At 43.9% G+C, this 19,895-nt stretch overlaps 1 protein-coding gene across 6 annotated transcripts in view; it reads left to right on the top strand.

Moving 5' to 3' along the window:
- Nucleotides 1-19,895, top strand: part of ank2b (ankyrin 2b, neuronal) — a 1,291,078-nt gene that overhangs the window by 497,693 nt on the left and 773,490 nt on the right. For all 6 annotated transcript variants that reach the window (XM_070871180.1, XM_070871178.1, XM_070871177.1 and 3 more), the window contains exon 2: nt 3,362-3,454. In XM_070871180.1, coding sequence (XP_070727281.1) covers nt 3,362-3,454 — 93 coding nt within the window. The remainder of the gene's footprint in view (nt 1-3,361; nt 3,455-19,895) is intronic.

The raw sequence follows: 19,895 nt of genomic DNA, 5'->3' as shown, positions 1-19,895 counted from the left end.
AAGTCCTTTTCAGAGGTCATATCTCTCAGTTGTGTCTGAAATTCTGTGCTTGTGTCTTAAGGGCCGGATTTTCGGCAGGTTTGCGACCGGGTTTTCACCACGATTTGACCCTCAGCGGCAAAAATCGGGCCGCAAAGCCCGGGCGGGATCCTCGGGTACCTGTTTGCGGCAGCGCTTTCAGGTACCGCCGGGGAGAGGTGCGCCGACGTGCAACGACTTGGATTGGGTTTGTGTCCGAGTTTCGGTGCTCTCCCGACCTGTATGCCGCGCCCAGAATAGAGACAGGTCAAACCTGTTGGTGCAGCAGTAAAGGTAAGTTAGAGTTTTTATTTTACATTTTTTTGCAGCAATTACATAGTTAAGGGTCTTGTAAATGTTTTTGGAATGTTTGTTGGATTTTTTTTCTTTTTTTCCCCCTCCCAAGGCCTCTCTTGAAGTGCTACCAGCCCCGGACTAAAGTTGCCAAAATTCGCGGTTTGTGCCGCGAATGCTTGTGCAACGCCTTGCTTACCGATGCCGTAAAAGCCGAAAGTTCGGGTTTAAAAACGGTAGCGCATCGAAAACAATAAGTTTCATGTATCGTTACCGTTTTCACCATAAAACCCCGAAAGTCGAAAATCCGGCCCTTGTGTTATTACTTCAGAACAGGTTAACTTTCCAGCAGTTATTGAATATGTCACCGTAATTATTTAGATTGGATCAGGACTAAAGTCTGTCTGTCAAACAATGAATAGACAAAAACCGATGCAGTTAAAATAATTAGGGTGATGCATCATTCAGCATAGCAGAATAAATATGAGCTTAATTGGTTTATATTTCTCTGTATTTGTACTTGCTTTTAAAAAATATACACAGTACCGAATACACACACATCTCACCTGGGCATGTGATTTTTTTTCCACTTTGGTTCAAATGTAGATCAATTTTGAAAAAATTTGAAATTAAGTGAAATTCAATCACATGGCAGGGATATCAGTCAAATGCATTGTTGTAATCTCTATCTTGAGACACCCCAGAATGCGATAGTTGAATACTGACAACTATGATCGATCACCATCAAATGATGACACCTGCTCTCAGTGATTAGTATGGCAGACTCAGTACTTAGCCAGATTGCCCTGTTTGAGGGCTCTTTTGACCACCCTTCTGTTTTATTGTCATGGTGATGTTATATTTCTGCTGTAATGACAGAATTCTGCAAACTACATCGGGAATAAGCTATTAAAATGGTCAAAGGATGTGACATTGAAATAGTATGGACCAGAAAGGATCTGGTTTGATCACTGGTCAGGTTTCATTAACTGATCTTCTGCAGGGCAATTTTGGCCATTTGTAATTGGCTTTAGGATGCACTGTTGGGGAAGGAAAAGGCTGTGTTCCCACTCCTAATTATTCAGCATCAATTCTGCTGAATATGTCCGGATGTTGGATGAGAACAGATTATGGCCTCCACAGTCAAATAGCCAACTGACTCTCACTGCCTATACATGAAAAGTGGTCACAGAAAGGTCCAAGAGAGCCACCACTGCCTGTGGAACCATACACCAGCATGAATTGCTACATTCAGTGGAGGCAGATAAAGGAGAAAATCAAAGAGAAAAGTTAGAGGAGAAAAAATGAATCCTCATAAAACCATTTCATTATGTTCTAACTGCTATAAAATTCTAAAGCAACAAACCTATGATCAGTTCTGTATTATTTGGCCCATGCATTGTCACTGATAATTCTAGGTAAGACTATCTCAAATAGTCACAAGTGACATGAAATTAATCAAATTTAACATTCAAACATATCCGTGAATACTTCAGCAAGTGAATAACACTGACCTTTGTGATAATGCTTTAATTTCTCCTGGCCGAGATCGTTACATTTTGCTTTTAGAAACTTCACTCCTTTTTTACCTCTTTGCAGCATCTGTGCCTCTCTTCTCATTTTGCTTGTGCACTATTAGCTACTCATTTAGAAAAAAATAGCTTTACCTCCCTCTAAACTCCAGGGAGGGGTCAGAATGGCTTTACATATGCTGCACTGCATGTGCTCTTGGAACTGTTAAGAAACCTGTTTAATTAAAAGGAGCCTGACTATGTCTTTAAAAGCTTGATTGCTTTCTTTTTAATATTTTATTTATTGTTCAATTTCTATTACCTATCTATATGTTTCATATAGATTCACTTAATCTGTTATTCATTTAATGGATTTGTGAAATGCATACTTCTGTAATATTTTAAATGAACGCTGCTTGCAAAACTTTGTGAAAGTGCAGGATATTTATGAACTGTGTTTATTGTGGAGGTGGTATCCAATTGTTTAGATTATGCTGAAAAAAACAATATTAAATATTGGAATTAGGCAGGAACCCCCACAGCAATACAATAATGTTCCTGTACTATTCACTAGGGATGAGCGTTTGAATTTTGTCTTTGTCTTTGGAAGATGAAAATTTGCCTGTTCATAAAGGCAAAGTCAAAGAACAATACTGACAACCCAGAACAGTCTCATGATACTTTCTCTTGACCAAGAGACGGAAGCACATTCCTTCGAGATCTGTAGACATAATTTCCATATGCACCACTATACAGGCGGAGAATGTGCGCATAAACCTATAACAAGACCAACAGAGTTCAGATGAATGCATATTACTTCAACTCCCATCCCGCCCGCACCAACACTCAAGACTGATATCAAACATTGATAAGACCATTGAAAGCTGAACGTGTCCCTGTTGACCTCTCTCTCTCTCTCTCGTTTCCCCCCTCCCCAAATTGCTGCACTATTGGGGAAATTTAAATACTTAGTTACCATGAGACCATTATAAATTTAACATATGCTTACAACCCCCCCCCCCCCGGCTCCCCTCCACAAACCACCCAGAATGCTAACAAATATATTGATTACAGAACCACCAAAAATTAGACAGTCTTTAAGGTTGTTTTGAAGATCGGTCTTTATGAAGATTAGACCTATACTCATCATTAAGGGACATAGAACCATCTCCTATTCCTCAGCTAGTCTACCTGGAATCAAGTCTTCAAAAAATTTCAATTGTGTAAAGTACATTCAGTGCTATTATTTGGGCCACAGCTACCAAATTTAAAATGAATAAGATATGGACAATACATGTCTTTGTGAATACATTTAAATATCAAATTCTGACCACTTCGGGTTTTCAGTTTGGTTGAGCGCTCATCCCTATCGTTCACAGAAGGTTGCTTATCAGTAAAGTGTCACTTTGCAGCAGTTTGAATTGCAGGGATTGAAAGCTCCTGGTTATTTGCTTGCAAACAGTATAATACCACACTGCATTGCCATTGATTTAATTTCTTACACCATGACTCTTCTTTTCTTAATTCCCACATGACAGCAAGGTGGGAGTGAAATCCCCCCCATTCCCCGGGAGAGGTTGTTACGTCACAGGGTAACTTTCCAGGATCAGATGGTCCCAAGTCGTCAGGAGGTAAAGGCTTAATAAGCACGTACTTGTTGTGCTGGACTTCTGTCATAAGCTCGAAAGGAATCTTGAGACATGAATTACAAGAAGTCATGCTTTGCCTGTCCATGTAAAAGTCACTCCAGCATTATTAACCAGCTTTTCCCCAGCAATAACAAATTGGTCAATTTTTAATGAAGCAAGTGCATTTTGTGGCTTGAAATCCCTGCAGAACTGTCATTTGCATGTATTAACAATGCCCCTAAATATTGCGTTTAAGCAAAATAGATTGTTCTGTAAAATGTTTTGCTGATATTGAGTAAGCTTCCAATAAAGATAAAACTGTAGTAAATTTGCTGGAAAAATCCATAATAGTGAATCAAAAACTTCCATATAGAAAATTCTCTTCCAACACTGGTATGACGACCAGTGTGATTCTGTATTACAAAATTGAAACTGTCTTGCATTGAAGAGGATTTTTTTGAGGTAGATTATTTTGTTGAGGAACATTAAAGGAATGCATCTGGACAAGGCCCTAAAAAGACCGTATCCTTGAGTAGTCCAGTGAAAAATATACTGTTTAAGTTTCATTTTAATAGAAAATTATGGAAGTACATGTCCGAATTCCCAAAATATACTTATCAAAGTTTTTTTCAAAAATTTAATTAATTATGAGCTGTTTGGCTTTCCATTTACAGGTATCACCATCGCTGTGTTTTTGAGGCTATGCACAGAAACTTGAGCCTAGAAATGACATGATGTTCCCAGCGCGATTCTGGAATTATTTCCACAGGAAGGGCAGCCAGAAAATAGGGTACAACCAGGATTGTCTGGATTTCTGGCCCCTTTGTAAATTCCCACGATGTTGTGAGCGGACCTCCCTAGTTAAGTGCGGTGGCAGTTTGGGGTTATGTCTGGTGGCATTCTCAGGCTACTCTGAGAATCTGTTCCAGATAGGCTTAGCAGAACCGATGTCTGCTGACAGCAGGTACAGGATCCGTTCTGGATAAGGTAACAATTCGAGAGATGGTAAGGTGCTGCTCCAAGATCACATAGGCTCCATGGGTCAAAAGCCCCTTTTGTGCTGCTGCAGACACGGGTGCCCACTCTTGTTATTCGTTGCCATCCCCAGGAGTTAGGCCGCAGTCACCACCAGGACAGAGTGGTGGACGGAAGTTCTATGCTTCCATAATTCTGGCTGAAGGAGATTACTGAGATATGGAGGAATTTGAAAACCAGGATGAGAATTTTGAAATTTAAATTTAACCCATGCCTCAGGAAACTCAACAGCTAAAGGGAGGTGAGGACTGCTGGTTCCAGAAGGTCAGTGCCCTTTCACTTTTCACTTGCCTACTGGATCCAGTTTACCTGCTTTATTCACCCTTCCCCCCCACAATCTACCCATCCCCGACCCTTCCGATCGCTTTCTCTCCCCCCAACCCCCTATCCCCCTAACCGTTCCAATCTCCCCTCTGCTTCAGATCCTGATTTACACCCGACCTTGGCCTCGATTTCCCCTCTGGCCTCCAGTCTTCCCACCCCCCCCACTTCCCCTCTAACCTTTCCGCTACCTCCCTCACCACACCCTGGCTGCGGCCTGTTGCCGAAGGCTTACCTCCCGGAAACAGAAGAGACAAAGAATGGTAATCCTGGGTTTCCTGACTGCCAAACTGCCCCCCCCCTGCTCCCTCCCTGCCTCCGAGATAAGATCAGGGCCTAAGTTTCTCGTTGTATGGTCTTAATTTGGGTATGGCTATAACATTTATGTCTGGTTGGTGGTTTTGAGATTATTGCTTATGTGCCTGAGGCAGTACCAACAATGTTTAGTATTATAACAAGACTAAAATTCATCAATGTTCAATGTCATTGAATTTCTATAATAATAAACATGGTCATTGCTTCATACAAGGCAATATCTTGCAACTTATCAGAGTTTACCCATGCCATATTTATCTTTCCCAATCATTGTTTCATCGTAACTCAAATAATTAAGTGAAAAACCACATTTTGAGATTAAGAACTATGGTGTCAAAAATCAATAAGCTGAGTTTGTCCTTGTTACAAAAAAAATGCCCGTTAAAGGAATTTTATTCCATTAATGTTGAAACAGACTTACTGTTTTCATCTTGTTGCCAATTAAATTAGGATTTAATTCCATTTGTGAATGCTCCTTCAGTTTCAGGTCTCTTTCACATGCCATGAGTATAGTCCCAAACACAACGTTCCAAATGTGAAAAGGTAATGTCCGCCCTTTTAAGAGTTTATGCTGGATCATAGTTTGCATCCTTGCGTTACCCCACTTGACTTTCCTCTACTCAGCCTTTCTCAGATAGATGCCTCCTTGTCACAGTTGGCCGCTGTTTCCATTTTGTACTCTATTATACTCCAATTATCTCTGATATATAGGCATCAAAGCGTATGCATAATACTCCTCTAGAATCTTAGATAGAAGCTTCTCTCGAATCTTGAGGTAGAAGGTTTATTAAGGTCAAAGGCCACAGATCCAGTTAACCAACAAAGACTCTAAGAGCTTCTCCCCTGATATCTTTCCCTACGAAAGAATGATGCATGGAATTTATTTTAGGTCTCAGGAGTGCTGAGCAAGTATTGCCAGAAATCAAAATTCAAAATGGTTCTATTGTCTATAAACATTCAGGGAATGTGCTCAAGGGATTGATTGTGTGCACCGGATTTGAAAGACACAAATTCCCATATTCTTATAAGACAGGAGCATAGAAGGTTTCTTTGTGTTGAAACAATTGTCATAATTATTACCTGAGCTTGAGTTCTGGTAGTCTTTACCAAGTGTCTCTCCACCTTTGTCTCCAGATGTACCACCTGCATTATTACTTAAATGATTGGCTTTCCACAGTCTGTGCTCTCAAGACAGGGTCATACAAGTTGTAGTATTGGGGTTAGCACCTTGGTGGAACCATGAGAAATCCCAGTTGGCAGCTCACTCCAGTTTCCATGTATTCAATTTAGCACAGCTTGCTGGTATAGCAGTTATTCAAACATTCTTCTGTATCTCACTTAATCAAGGTAAATCATACTTCACTCCGAGGATTTTTGTGGTGCTCTTTGAGGTTAAATGTGCTTAAAAGGATTCAACTGCCGGTATTTTCCCTGAATCTCCTGAGATGACTCCTTCCATCAGATGTGGTGTTAGAAGTACAGTGTACTGTGAGCACACACCTTATGCAGAGTGACACCTAAATATCGTCCTCAGCACAAATAAAGGAACTCAATCCTTGAGGGGAGGGGGGGGCGGGGTGGTGGTGGGGGCGGGGTAGGTGGAGAGAATAAATTAATCCAGGCACCGAATGCTCCCATTAGGAGTTCCTAAACGTAAGCTTCCAGTTGTGTGGTGAATTTATCTACAAAAAAGAAAAATTGAAAGGTACAATGAGTCCTGAAAACTCAGGAATGCTGCTCAGTGATATTGTCAAAGAATTTGTATTTCCCATTCACTCGAATCCCAATTTACTTTCAGAAATTCAGGACGGCGACGTGATTCTTACTGATTCACCAGGTGATCTTGGCTGCCTTAAATGACAAAATAATCAATATCAGCAGTGAAAGGAAGTCTTTGATGCTTTTATTATAGGTATACTTGTGGTTTGTAGATCATGGAGATGACTTGATGCTTAGGAAGATAGAATCAGCAACTATTTCTTCTTTTTATGCCGGGTAAACCATTTGGGCTTCACTCCATGCATTTTAGTTGATGAAATACACATCAGACATTACAAATCTAAGCACACCCCCATTTGAACCAGTGGTGGGTGACTGTGACATTGGTGGCATAATCTCACCTGGGAAGGGTTGGTGAATTACTTCTCCTCCAGCCATCCACCATTACTGCTAGATGTTTAATCTTAGGGCAGTCGTCCATCCTCACCCTGTTCTTACCAAAGGGAATTCCAATATAAATACAATTAGGAATGTCACACAACTCGTGAGCGTGGCATGTATACAATGTATCAAGAAAAAAAACATGAGAATGATGAAGAATGGCTTAAGAACATTTCAATGTACTCTTGAACGGTCAGATATTTGTCTTCCGGAGCATTGGCTTTCGGACTGAACCCATGGCATGCAGATGAGGCCTCCATTTGAAGAACAAGAATTACTAAGTACCCCCTGTGAGTATCTTTTCCTTCTCAAAATTGACATTTTAAAATATGTGTTAAATATGTTATTTGTCATACAATGCAGAGTAAGGCTTTATTCGCACTTCAACTGATACTAAATTTGTAGTGTAAATCCAAAGTCAAGGCCTGACCTGACTCCAGAGCCTTCACTCCATGGTCAGGCTAGGCCCTGACTACAGATTTACACTCCAATTTCTAAGTGTTGGCAAGTTCCATCTTCATGTATTGATTCATCCGATGGTGGTCACTCTAATACCAGTGAATACCTGCAAGGACCTATTGTTTCTCCATCTTTTCCAGAATTCTGTGTGTTTACTCATCTGAATATATCATCATCATCATTACATACATTGAATAATGATCTGCCTGCTCACAGGGCTTCAGGAGTAATTATTCATGTAGGGAAGCACTTGAATTAGTGGCACAGCTTCCAAAGCACACCATTAATCGGTTACTTTGAATACAGCTGGTGAGTCTTTGTATTGAAACATAATTTTTCACTGAGAAGATGTGGACCAGTGAATAAGCTCCAGAAGTGAGGAAGAAAAGGAGGAATAGGATTACATTGAGATTTAAGTGGAACCCGATACTTTTGTAGTAAACAGTCGAAGTATCTCAGGAAGTAGAATTTCTAAAGTTTGAAGAAAGTCAATTATCATTATCACTGTCCACCTTTTGGAAGCAACAATCAGATTATAAGTTTGAGCTTTGTAGCAAAGTAGCTATATTCCAAAAAAACCTAAAAAAGCTTAAACATTAAGGGCTGGATTTTCGGCTTTGATGATTTTCGGGGCGATAATGGCGGCGGGGCAGTGAACATAAGAACATAAGAAATAGGAGCAGAAGTAGGCCATTTGGCACCGCGAGCCTGCTCCGCCATTCAATAAGATCATGGGCTAGAGCCTCCACTTTTCTTGCATGCTTAACGGCCACTTAACGCCCATTTTGCCGCTGAAATTACGTATAACACCCATATATCGCCCATTTTGGCACAAAATGGAAACTGACGGGCTTTTTTAGGAGACTTATCGCTGAGCGTTATTTTCCCAATGTGATTAACGACAGGAAAAAATATTACCGCCTGCCCACTTTTTGGGGGCGGAATGAGCAGAATGGGCGAAATCAACGCCCAGCGTTAGTTCCCGCACGGAATTAACGCCGAGATTCAATATGAATGCCCATCCCCTGTTTTTTGTCAGAAAGAGCATATTTACCCAAACTAGCGGCCATGGAGATCGCCCATCGTCAATTTCACCACCTCACACACATCGCCCACAATATCGCTCGCTCAAAAAACCGCCCACAAAAAGTGCAACTAACCGGAACGAAGGCCATCAGTGTGGCTGGCATTTGTTAAATCCCACACTTACATGAGGAGCTGATATCTGAAAGATTTGCCTGAAAGAGCGCTGATGTGAGTGACAACGCTGACACATTGCTGTGTGTGTGCAGCTCAGACATTAATGGTGCCCATCAACTTGGTGTCAGTTAAAGTTTACGTTGATTGATAAGTTGTATTTAACCCTTTCATGTTAAGGAATCACCAGTGTGTAACGGTCCAGCTATCTGAGACAATGCACAACAAGGTTATGTTTAATAACAAAAGTTTAACACCAACATTGGTCTGAAATCATAAGTATCACAGCCAATAACACCCAACCCCTGCCCACACCCCACTTTTTCCACCATTGACATAAATCACATGTTCAACATGTCCAGCAACACAGAATACAAAGGCAAAGCAGGACCGTGGTCCCCAGCCCCATATATTGCAACAAATTGCATACACCCAAATGGAGATATCACAGCCATCACCTGCACACATGCACCTCACTTTCCTTCCCCACCCCCTCCTTCTGCTCCCCACCTCTACCCCTTCCCCTCCTCACTCCACGGCGCCTGGCTGAAGAGCTCCTCAGGCGGTGCCTCATTGCGGGGGATGAAGGCAGATGTGGTGGTTGCACGGGTACTGGAGCGGGGGATGCCGAGGGGGCAACATTCTCTGATGCAGAAGCAGGATCTTGGTCCTTGCTTTCATCTGTCGTTTGCAGTGGTGGTGTGGAACCTAGGGGTGGAGTGTCGCACTCTGGGACCACTGGGAGGCCTGTGGCAGCAGTGTTCCTGGCTATCACATCCACGGACTCTGCCATGCGCGGAATGTACTCGGTCATGGTGGCCAGCTGTCAGGATATGCCCCCCAATTATTCGATGAGCTGGTCACCGATGTCTATAGTTCTCCTGAACAACTGTACCATCTCTCCGCTGTCCTGTCGCACTCGTGGAACAGACCTGCCGCGTCCACGAGGCCTCCATGTGGTCGACGCCGTCCTGAGGACAAATGGGGTGCCCTACGGAGAGGTGCTTGAGGCCGGCACCTCCAAAGTGGAGGCGGGAATGACCGGAGGACCACTAGATGGACTTGGGGTGGAATGACTTCTGGAGCATGGCAATGCAGGTTCTTCCAAGTGCGCGCTCTCATCCGTTGAGAACAGACCCAGGGGATTGATGGGCGACAGTCGGAGCTCCTCAGCACCAGAGGTAGTAGGATCATCCGCTGACTCCTGCCCCGCGCCCCCACCTTCTGGTCTCTGTGGCTTTGCCTGGGACCGCGCTGTTGGCTGAGCTACAAAACACAATTGAGGTTATTAGAGGAGAAGCGGGTGCTAGGGTGACCAGGTGAGTCCAGCGTTAGACACAGCATATGCATGACAAAAGCACTGCGGCTATCAAAATCACCGCAGACATCACATTTCATGACCATCAACACATTGTGCATTGCAATGATTTTCATTAGACCAGCATTATTTCTATGACACTTTTAGAAATCATCTATCATATATGATTGTTCGGATATGAGTGGGTGTGGTATCTATTGACTTTACATCATGCAATTGTGTAAGCTTTACTCACGTGGCATCACTTCAGGATCTGCAGATGCTTCCGTGGCTGTCCGGGGGTGCTTCCCCACGAGGTGCGAGCGCTCGCTCCTCCATCTCAATGATGTCGCTGGGGACTGGTGGCCCCCCGACCCGTTCGCCTCTGCATGGACCTCATCATCGATGGCTTCTTCTGTAAAAGGTGACCAGATGACATGGCATGAGATCATTGCGTGATATCATTGCTAAGTACTGTCAGAGACTGATACAACACATAACCGACAGATGTAATCATGATTATTATGATTCTTTACCTAAAGACGTGCAGCGTGACCGCAGGCTTTGAGTAAAACATTCCCGGTAAAAGTGCAAGAACTCACATCTGCTGATAGTCACTCATCACTGTTACAAATCAAATTATATAAATATATAAGCACATGTAAATCAATGTAATACTTACTCTTGCGGATCCCACAAGGTCGTTCCATCGTTTGCGGCATTGGTTGCCCTCATGCACCTCATTGGTCGCTGACGAGACCACCTCTGCTATCTCGGTCCATATCCTCTGGTAGGTCTTTGGGGTGGGCTTCCCACGCCCCCTTTGTCAAATTACCACAGCGTATCTCGACCTCCTGCAGGAGGGAGGTATTTGCCTCGTCCGAGAACCTCCTGGCTCTTTTGCGGCCTCCAATGTGCTCCTCTCCCAGCTCACTGCTCTCTCCAGTGTCAGTCTCCACAGCGTGCTATGATGCCTCTTCCTCTCTCTCCATTATAGGGCAAATTTGGTCAAATATGTGGCTGGTAACAGCTAATCTTTGCTTCTCTACTTGCTGTAAAGCTCTAAACTCATAAGAACATAAGAATTAGGAACAGGAGTAGGCCATCTAGCCCCTCGAGCCTGCTCCGCCATTCAATAAGATCATGGCTGATCTGGCCGTGGACTCAGCTCCACTTACCCGCCCTCTCCCCGTAACCCTTAATTTCCTTATTGGTTAAAAATCTATCTATCTGTGACTTGAACACATTCAATGAGCCAGCCTCAACTGCTTCCCTGGGCAGAGAATTCCACAGATTCACAACCCTCTGGGAGAAGAAACTCCCTCTCAACTCAGTTTTAAATTGGCTCCCCGCATTTTGAGGCTGTGCCCCCTAGTTCTAGTCTCCCCTACCAGTGAAAACAACCTCTCTGCCTCTATCTTGTCTATCCCTTTCATGATTTTAAATGTTTCCATAAGATCACCCCTCATCCTTCTGAACTCCAACGAGTAAAGACCCAGTCTACTCAATCTATCATCATAAGGTAACCCCCTCATCTCCGGAATCAGGCTAGTGAATCGTCTCTGTACCCCCTCCAAAGCCAGTATATCCTTCCTGAAGTAAGGTGACCAAAACTGCATGCAGTACTCCAGGTGCGGCCTTACCAATACCCTATACAGTTGCAGCAGGACCTCCCTGCTTTTGTACTCCATCCCTCTCGCAATGAAGGCCAACATTCCATTCGCCTTCCTGATTACCTGCTGCACCTGCAAACTAACTTTTTGGGATTCATGCACAAGGACAACCTGACTGCCTGCCTCTCTTCCGCTCTTACATCCGGTCCAGGGTGTCCTTGGAGATGGAGCACGCGGTGTCCACCGGTACGCTCGCGGCCTTCCGCGAGAGGTGGGCACCGGAGGGACTGGAGTGCATCATCACGCCCGGCAACCAAATTTTAATTTGATTTTACGTTTTAAAGTTTAATTTGTTTTCATTGCCGGTGCTTTTAGTGTCCCCCTCCCCTTTTATAGGGGGCACTGGAAAAATTTGATTTTAGCGCCCCCAAAAAAAAAAAACCAAAAAAAAAGGGGCCTTGAAAATGTCTGCTGTGTCACCCAGGTCGGGTGGCATGGTTTTAATGTTTTATGTTTTTGCAGGTTAACTCAAAAGAGTTTCATGCACAAGGACCCCCAGGTCCCTCTGCACCTCAGCATGTTGTAATTTCTCCCCATTCAAATAATATTCCCTTTTACTGTTTTTTTTCCCCAAGGTGGATGACCTCGCACTTTCCGACATTGTATTCCATCTGCCAAACCTTAGCCCATTCGCTTAACCTATCTAAATCTCTTTGCAGCCTCTCTGTGTCCTCTACACAACCCGCTTTCCCACTAATCTTAGTGTCATCTTCAAATTTTGTTACACTACACTCTGTCCCCTCTTCCAGGTCATCTATGTATATTGTAAACAGTTGTGGTCCCAGCACCGATCCCTGTGGCACACCACTAACCACCGATTTCCAACCCGAAAAGGACCCATTTATCCCGACTCTCTGCTTTCTGTTCGCCAGCCAATTCTCTATCCATACTAATACATTTCCTCGGACTCCGCGTACCTCAATCTTCTGCAGTAACCTTTTGTGTGGCATCTTATCGAATGCCTTTTGGAAATCTAAATACACCACATCCATCGGTACACCTCTATCCACCATGCTCGTTATATCCTCAAAGAATTCCAGTAAATTAGTTGGACATGATTTTCCCCTTCATGAATCCATGCTCCGTCTGCTTGATTGCACTATTCCTATCTAGATGTCCCGCTATTTCTTCTTTAATGATAGCTTCAAGCATTTTCCCCACTACAGATGTTAAACTAACCGGCCTATAGTTACCTGCCTTTTGTCTGCCTCCTTTTTTAAACAGAGGCGTTACATTAGCTGCTTTCCAATCCGCTGGTATCTCCCCAGAGTCCAGAGAATTTTGGTAGATTATAACGAATGCATCTGCTATAACTTCCGCCATCTCTTTTAATACCCTGGGATGCATTTCATCAGGACCAGGGGACTTGTCTACCTTGAGTCCCATTAGCCTGTCCAGCACTACCCCGCTAGTGATAGTGATTGTCTCAGCAATTTTTGGCATGGTTTTTGTGTCTTCCACTGTGAAGACCGAAGCAAAATAATTGTTTAAGGTCTCAGCCATTTCCACATTTCCCATTATTAAATCTCCCTTCTCAACTCTAAGGGACCAAAATTTACTTTAGTCACTCTTTTCCATTTTATATATCTGTAAAAGCTTTTACTATCTGTTTTTATGTTTTGCGCAAGTTTACCTTTGTAATCTATCTTTCCTTTCTTTCTTGCTTTTTTAGTCATTCTTTGCTGTTGTTTAAAATTTTCCCAATCCTCTAGTTTCCCACTAACCTTGGCCACCTTATACGCATTGATCTTTGATTTGATACTCTCCTTTATTTCCTTGGTTATCCACGGCTGGTTATCCCTTCTCTTACCGCCCTTCTTTTTCACTGGAATATATTTTTGTTGCGCACTCTGAAAGAGCTCCTTAAAAGTCCTCCACTGTTCCTCAATTGTGCCACCGTTTAGTCTGTGTTTCCAGTCTACTTTAGTCAACTCTGCCCTCATCCCACTGTAGTCCCCTTTGTTTAAGCATAGCACGCTCGTTTCTGACACAACTTCCTCACCCTCAATCTATTACCAATTCAACCATATTGTGATCACTCATTCCGGGAGGATCTTTTACTAGGAGATCGTTTATTTTTCCTGTCTCATTGCACAGGACTAGATCTAAGATAGCTTGCTCCCTTGTAGGTTCTGTTACATACTTTTCTAAGAAACAATCCCGTATTCATTCTATGAATTCCTCCTCCAGGCTACCCCGTGCGATTTGAGTTGACCAATCGATATGTAGGTTAAAATCCCCAATGACTACTGCCGTTCCTTTTTCACATGCCTCCATTATTCCCTTGATTATTGCCCACCCCACCATGAAGTTATTATTTGGAGGCCTAAAAAACTACGCCCACCAGTAACTTTTTCCCCTTACTATATCTAATCTCCACCCACAATGATTCAACATTTTGTTCATTAGAGCCAATATCGTCTCTCACAACTGCCCTGATATCATCCTTTATTAACAGAGCTACCCCACCTCCTTTCCCTTCTTGTCTGTCTTTCCGAATCGTCAGATACCCCTGTATGTTTAATTCCCAGTCTTGGCCACCCTGCAACCATGTTTCTGTAATGGCCACCAAATCATACCCATTTGTAATGATTTGTGCCGTCAACTCATTTACTTTATTTCGAATGCTGCGTGCATTTAGGTAGAGTGTTTTAATCCTAGTTTTTAAACCATGATTTTTAGTTTTGACCTCTCCTGCAGTCCCTTTATAATCAGTGGCCCTTTTTGTTTTTTGCCTTGGGTTTCTCTGCCCTCCACTTTTCCTCATCTCCTTTCTGTCTTTTGCTTTTGTCTCCTTTTTGTTTCCCTCTGTCTCCCTGCATTGGTTCCCATCCCCCTGCCATATTAGTTTAACTCCTCCCCAACAGCACTAGCAAACACTCCCCCTAGGACATTGGTTCCGGTCCTGCCCAGGTGCAGACCGTCCGGTCTGTACTGGTCCCACCTCCCCCAGAACTTGTTCCAATGCCCCAGGAATTTGAATCCCTCCCTGCTGCACCACTGCTCAAGTCACGTAGTCATCTGCGCTATCCTGCTATTCTTACTCTGATTAGCACGTGGCACTGGTAGCAATCCCGAGATTACTACTTTTGAGGTCCTACTTTTTAATTTAGCTCCTTGCTCCTTAAATTTGTCTCGTAGGACCTCATCCCTGTTTTTACCTATGTCATTGGTACCAATGTGCACCACGGCTGTTCTCCCTCCCTTTTTAGAATGTCCTGCACGTGCTCCGAGACATCCTTGACCCTTGCACCAGGGAGGCAACATACCATCCTGGAGTCTCGGTTGCGACCGCAGAAACGCCTATCTATTCCCCTTACAATTGAATCCCCTATCACTATCGCTCTCCCACTCTTTTTCCTGCCCTCCTGTGCAACAGAGCCCGCCACGGTGCCATGAACTTGGCTGCTGCTGCCCTCCACTGATGAGTCATCCCCCTCAACAGTACTCAAAGCAGTGTATCTGTTTTGCAGAGGGATGACCACAGGGGACCCCTGCACTACCTTCCTTGTACTGCTCTTCCTGCTGGTCTTCCATTCCCTAGCTGGCTGTGGACCCTTCACCTGAGGTAAGACCAACCCGCTACACGTGCTACTCACGTGATTCTCAGCATCGTGGATGCTCCAGAGTGAATCCACCCTCAGCTCCAATTCCGCAACGCGGTCCGTCAGGAGCTGGAGGCGGATACACTTCCTGCACACGTAGTCGTCAGGGACACCGGAAGTATCCCTGAGTTCCCACATGGTACAGGAGGAGCATATCAGGAGTCTCCCACCTTCCTCCCAAAGCAGCCACGCTTTCAATCCGTCTGAGCTCCCTCTCTCTCTGTCTCCTCTTCTGCGCATGTCATGGTGACTCTTGACCTCCAGATTCACGGGAATCGAGCGTTGCCATGCCGTTGCTAAAGACGACCACACTTTACGGCAGAAGGTCAAAAAAATTTAATCTACTGCCCATTTGATATCGCTCGCGGTAACGCCCATCTTCAAAAATGTAAACTAGGTGTTTTGAGAATGGGAGAGAAGCCGGCGATCTGAAAATCCTTTTTTACTGCCCACGCCAGAAATAATGCCCATTTTTGGACAATTAGCATGAAAGTGGAGGTTCTAGCCCAATGGCTGATCTGATCATGGATTCAGTTCCTCTTCCCTGCCCGCACTGTATAACCCTTCACGCCTTATTGGTCAAAAATCTGGACCTCCACCTTAAATATATTCAATGACTCAGTCTTCACAGCTCTCTGGGGCAGAGAATTCCACAATTTAGAATCCTCTGCGAGAAGAAATTCCTCCTCATCTCAGTTTTAAATGGGCGACCCCTTATTCTGAAATTATGTCCCCTAGTTCTGCATTCCTCCATGAGGTGAAACATCCTCTCTGCATCTACCTTGTCGAGCCCCCTCAGTATCTTGTATGTTTCAATAAGATCACCTCTAATTCTTCTAAACTCCAATGAGTACAGGTCCAACCTACTCAACCTTTTTTCATAAGTCAACCCCTTCTTCTCAGGAATCAATCTATTGAACCTTCTCTGAACTGTCTCGAATGCAGGTTATTCCCTCCTTAAATAAGGAGACCAAAACTGTACGCAGTACTCTAGGTGCGGCCTCACCAAAAGCCTGTACAGTTGTAGCAGGACTTCTCTGCTTTTATACTCTCTCCCCTTTGCAATAAAGGCCAACATTCCATTTGCCTTCTTAAGTACTTGCTGTACCTACATACTAACTTTTTGTGTTTCATGTACAAGGACCCCCAGATCCCTCTGTACTGCAGCATTTTGTAATTTATCTCTATTTAAATAATAATTTGCTTTTTGATTTTTCCTGCCAAAGTGGATAACCTCACACTTTCCCACATTATACTCCACCTGCCAAATATTTGCCCACTCGTTTAGCCCATCTATATCCCTGTGAAGATTTTTTGTGTCCTCCTCACAACTTACCTTCCCATCCATCTTTGTATCATCAGCAAGCTTGGCTACATTACACTCGGTCCCTTCATCCAAGTCATTTATATAAATTGTAAATAGTTGAGGCCCCAGCATCGATCTCTGAGGCACCCCACTAGTTACCGTTTGCCAACCAGAAAATAACCCATTTATCCCGACTCTCTGTTTTCAATTAGTTAGCCTATCCGCTATCCATGCTAATATATTACAGTATGCATACGACGCTTGCGTCTGCGCACACTCGGAGATCGAACTCCAAGACATCGTCAATACCTTCACCGAGTCCTTACACTAAACATCCGTAAGACAAAGGTCCTCTACCAACCTGATCCCGCCACACAGCACTGCCCCCTGATTATCAAAATCCACAATGAGGTCTTGGACAACGTGGATAATTTCCCATACCTGGGGAGCCTACTGTCAGCAAGAGCAGACACCCATGATGAAGTCCAACACCAGCTTCAGTGTGCCAGCGCAGCCTTCAGTCGTCTGAAGAAGAGTGTGTTTGAAGACCTAGTCCTCAAGCCCAGCAACAAGCTCATGGTCTCCAGGGCAGTAGTGATACCCGCCCTCCTATATGGCTCAGAGAAGTGGACTATATACAGCAGACACCACAGAAGTGCTGGAAAAGTACCACCACCTGCACTGCCTCCGCAAGATCCTGCAAATCCATTGGCAGGACAGACGTATCAACGTCAGTGATCTTGCTCAGGCCAGCATCTCCAGCATCAGTGCATGGTCAATGCTTCATCAGCTCCGATGTACGAGCCGCATCGTCCGCATGCCTACACGAGACTCCCAAAGCAAGCGCTCTACGTGGAGCTTCGACACGGCCCTTGGTGGGCAGAGGAAACATTTCAAGGACAGCCTCAAAGCCTCCTTGACAAAGTGCAGCATCCCCACTGACTCCTGGGCATCCCTGGCCCAAGACCATCCAAAATGAAGGAAGAGCATCCGGGAGGGAGCTGAGCACCTCGAGTCCCATCGCCGAGTACAAGCAGAAAACATGCCTGAGGAGCGTGCGTCAACCCAGGCTCCTCGACCACCCTTTCCCTCAACCATTTTCTGCCCCGCCTGTGACGGAGACGATAGGTCTTGCATTGGACTCCTCAGTCACCTGAGAACTCACTTTTCCAGTGGAAGCAAGTCATCCTTGACTCCGAGGGACTGCCTATGATGATGATGATGATTACCCTCAACCCCGTGAGCTTTTATCTTGTGCAATAACCTTTTGTGTGGCACCTTATCAAATGCCTTCTGGAAATCCAAATACACCACAAGCACTGGTTCCCCCTTATCCATCCTGCTTGTTACATCCTCAAAGAACTCCAACAAATTTGTCAAACATGATTTGCGATTCGCGTCCGGGAACAATTTGCGCCTCAGTCATCAAAATTGGGCAGCTGGGCCCCGAGTCTGGGGTGCAGCGCTAAGGGAGGCGTTGTACACCTCTCTTAATTATATTAAACCAGCCAAGTTTAAAACAAACACACTGGTAGAGGAATTTAACTGGGATGCAAAATAGTGACAGCGATTATATAATTATTATAGCAACCACTTCATTGCAGACTATTAAATTAGTGCATCTTCAAACACAGCATTGTCTTTACAGTATGCTTTGAAAGGCTATTTTCTCTGTTTATAATTAGATTAATTACAACCAGCTATGACAAATGTGATGTGCAATTATATCATGTACGAGCAATGATACAGAAAAGAATTATGTCCTTGAATTAAATATTTATATGACAAAAATGAAAGCTTTTCTAATTGAAACTTAGTAATGATCTCAAGTTCTTTTACATTTCAGAGTATCATAAACAACATGTTGCTGCTACGTTTAATGTAAAATTAAAGACCATAAAAATATTCTATTGTCTGATCAGAAAGATTTAGCAGAATAACAAAATGTTTTTTATGCAGAACAACCAGCACAATCTTATACACAACCGTACGTTTCCTGTAACTGGTGCTCATAACCAATACAATGCTCTCATGCCCTGATTGGACTTTTCAGAACTGAATGCAGTGCTCCAGATGCGGTCTAACTAGAGGTTTATCCAATTGTAATAACTTTCACCCCTTTGTATTCCAGCCCCCTTGAGATAAAGTCCAACATTCCATTAGCCTTTTTAATTATTTTTTGTACCTGTTCACTAGGTTTTAGTGATTTCTGTACATGGACTTCTAAATCTCTTCGCCACAATTCCATGGGCTAGACTTTCCACTAGGTGGCTAAGGCCCCAAAAAATGGGCCATGTTCCAGTGATGTGGGACGTCTCGGCCTTGCTGATCGCCAGCTCAAGGCCCATTTTTTTTTTGTTGTGATTTTCCACTCGGCCTTACCCCGGTGATGTCAAATGGGCAATGTGATTTTTCGGTGATCTCACGATCGCCCACCGAAAATGGAAGTTTAAAAAAAAAGCTTCCCTAGCAACGCTATTCTGCGCATGTTTTTTGTGGTTGAGTTTCTTTGCCGTGTTTTGAGAGGTCAGGGGTCATCACACATGCTCAGAAGCTCAAGGAGGGTCAGAGAGAGAGAGAGAGAGAGAGAGGAAGAGCTTTTTGTGGTTGATTGCAGTGCATTGAAAATTGTGATTGAAAAATAATTATTCTTAAATAACTAAGCCTTATTATTTGAACAAAAAAAACTTATAATTATTTTTGTTTTTACAATATTGAAATATAATACCTAAAATAAAGAATTGAGGGAGATAACGACAGAAAAAGGGCTAAACCCTTTAGCGAGGAGGCCAACGAGGCACTCGTGAATAATGTCAGTGGCAGGTGGGTTGACTTGACACGGAGTGGGCGTGGGAAACCTCCACCCCGTGCGAATCATAGATTATGAGCCGAGATTGCCAATGTTGTAACATCAGAGGGGCAGACGGAGTGCTTGATATCCCTGTGCAGCGAGATGGTCGCGATCAGCCGTGACCTTATCCAGGGGTTCGCGGGTTTCTCCACAAACTGGAGCCAGTTCTCCATGAAATGGAGCCAGTTTCCAACAACCTGGAGCGACTTCAGCACGAACTTCTCC

The sequence above is a fragment of the Pristiophorus japonicus genome, chromosome 2 (genome assembly GCF_044704955.1).
Source record: "Pristiophorus japonicus isolate sPriJap1 chromosome 2, sPriJap1.hap1, whole genome shotgun sequence".
Taxonomy (NCBI): Eukaryota; Metazoa; Chordata; class Chondrichthyes; family Pristiophoridae; genus Pristiophorus; species Pristiophorus japonicus.
Note: the sequence above shows the minus strand (reverse complement) of the source record. Positions and strands in the feature narration are given on the sequence as shown.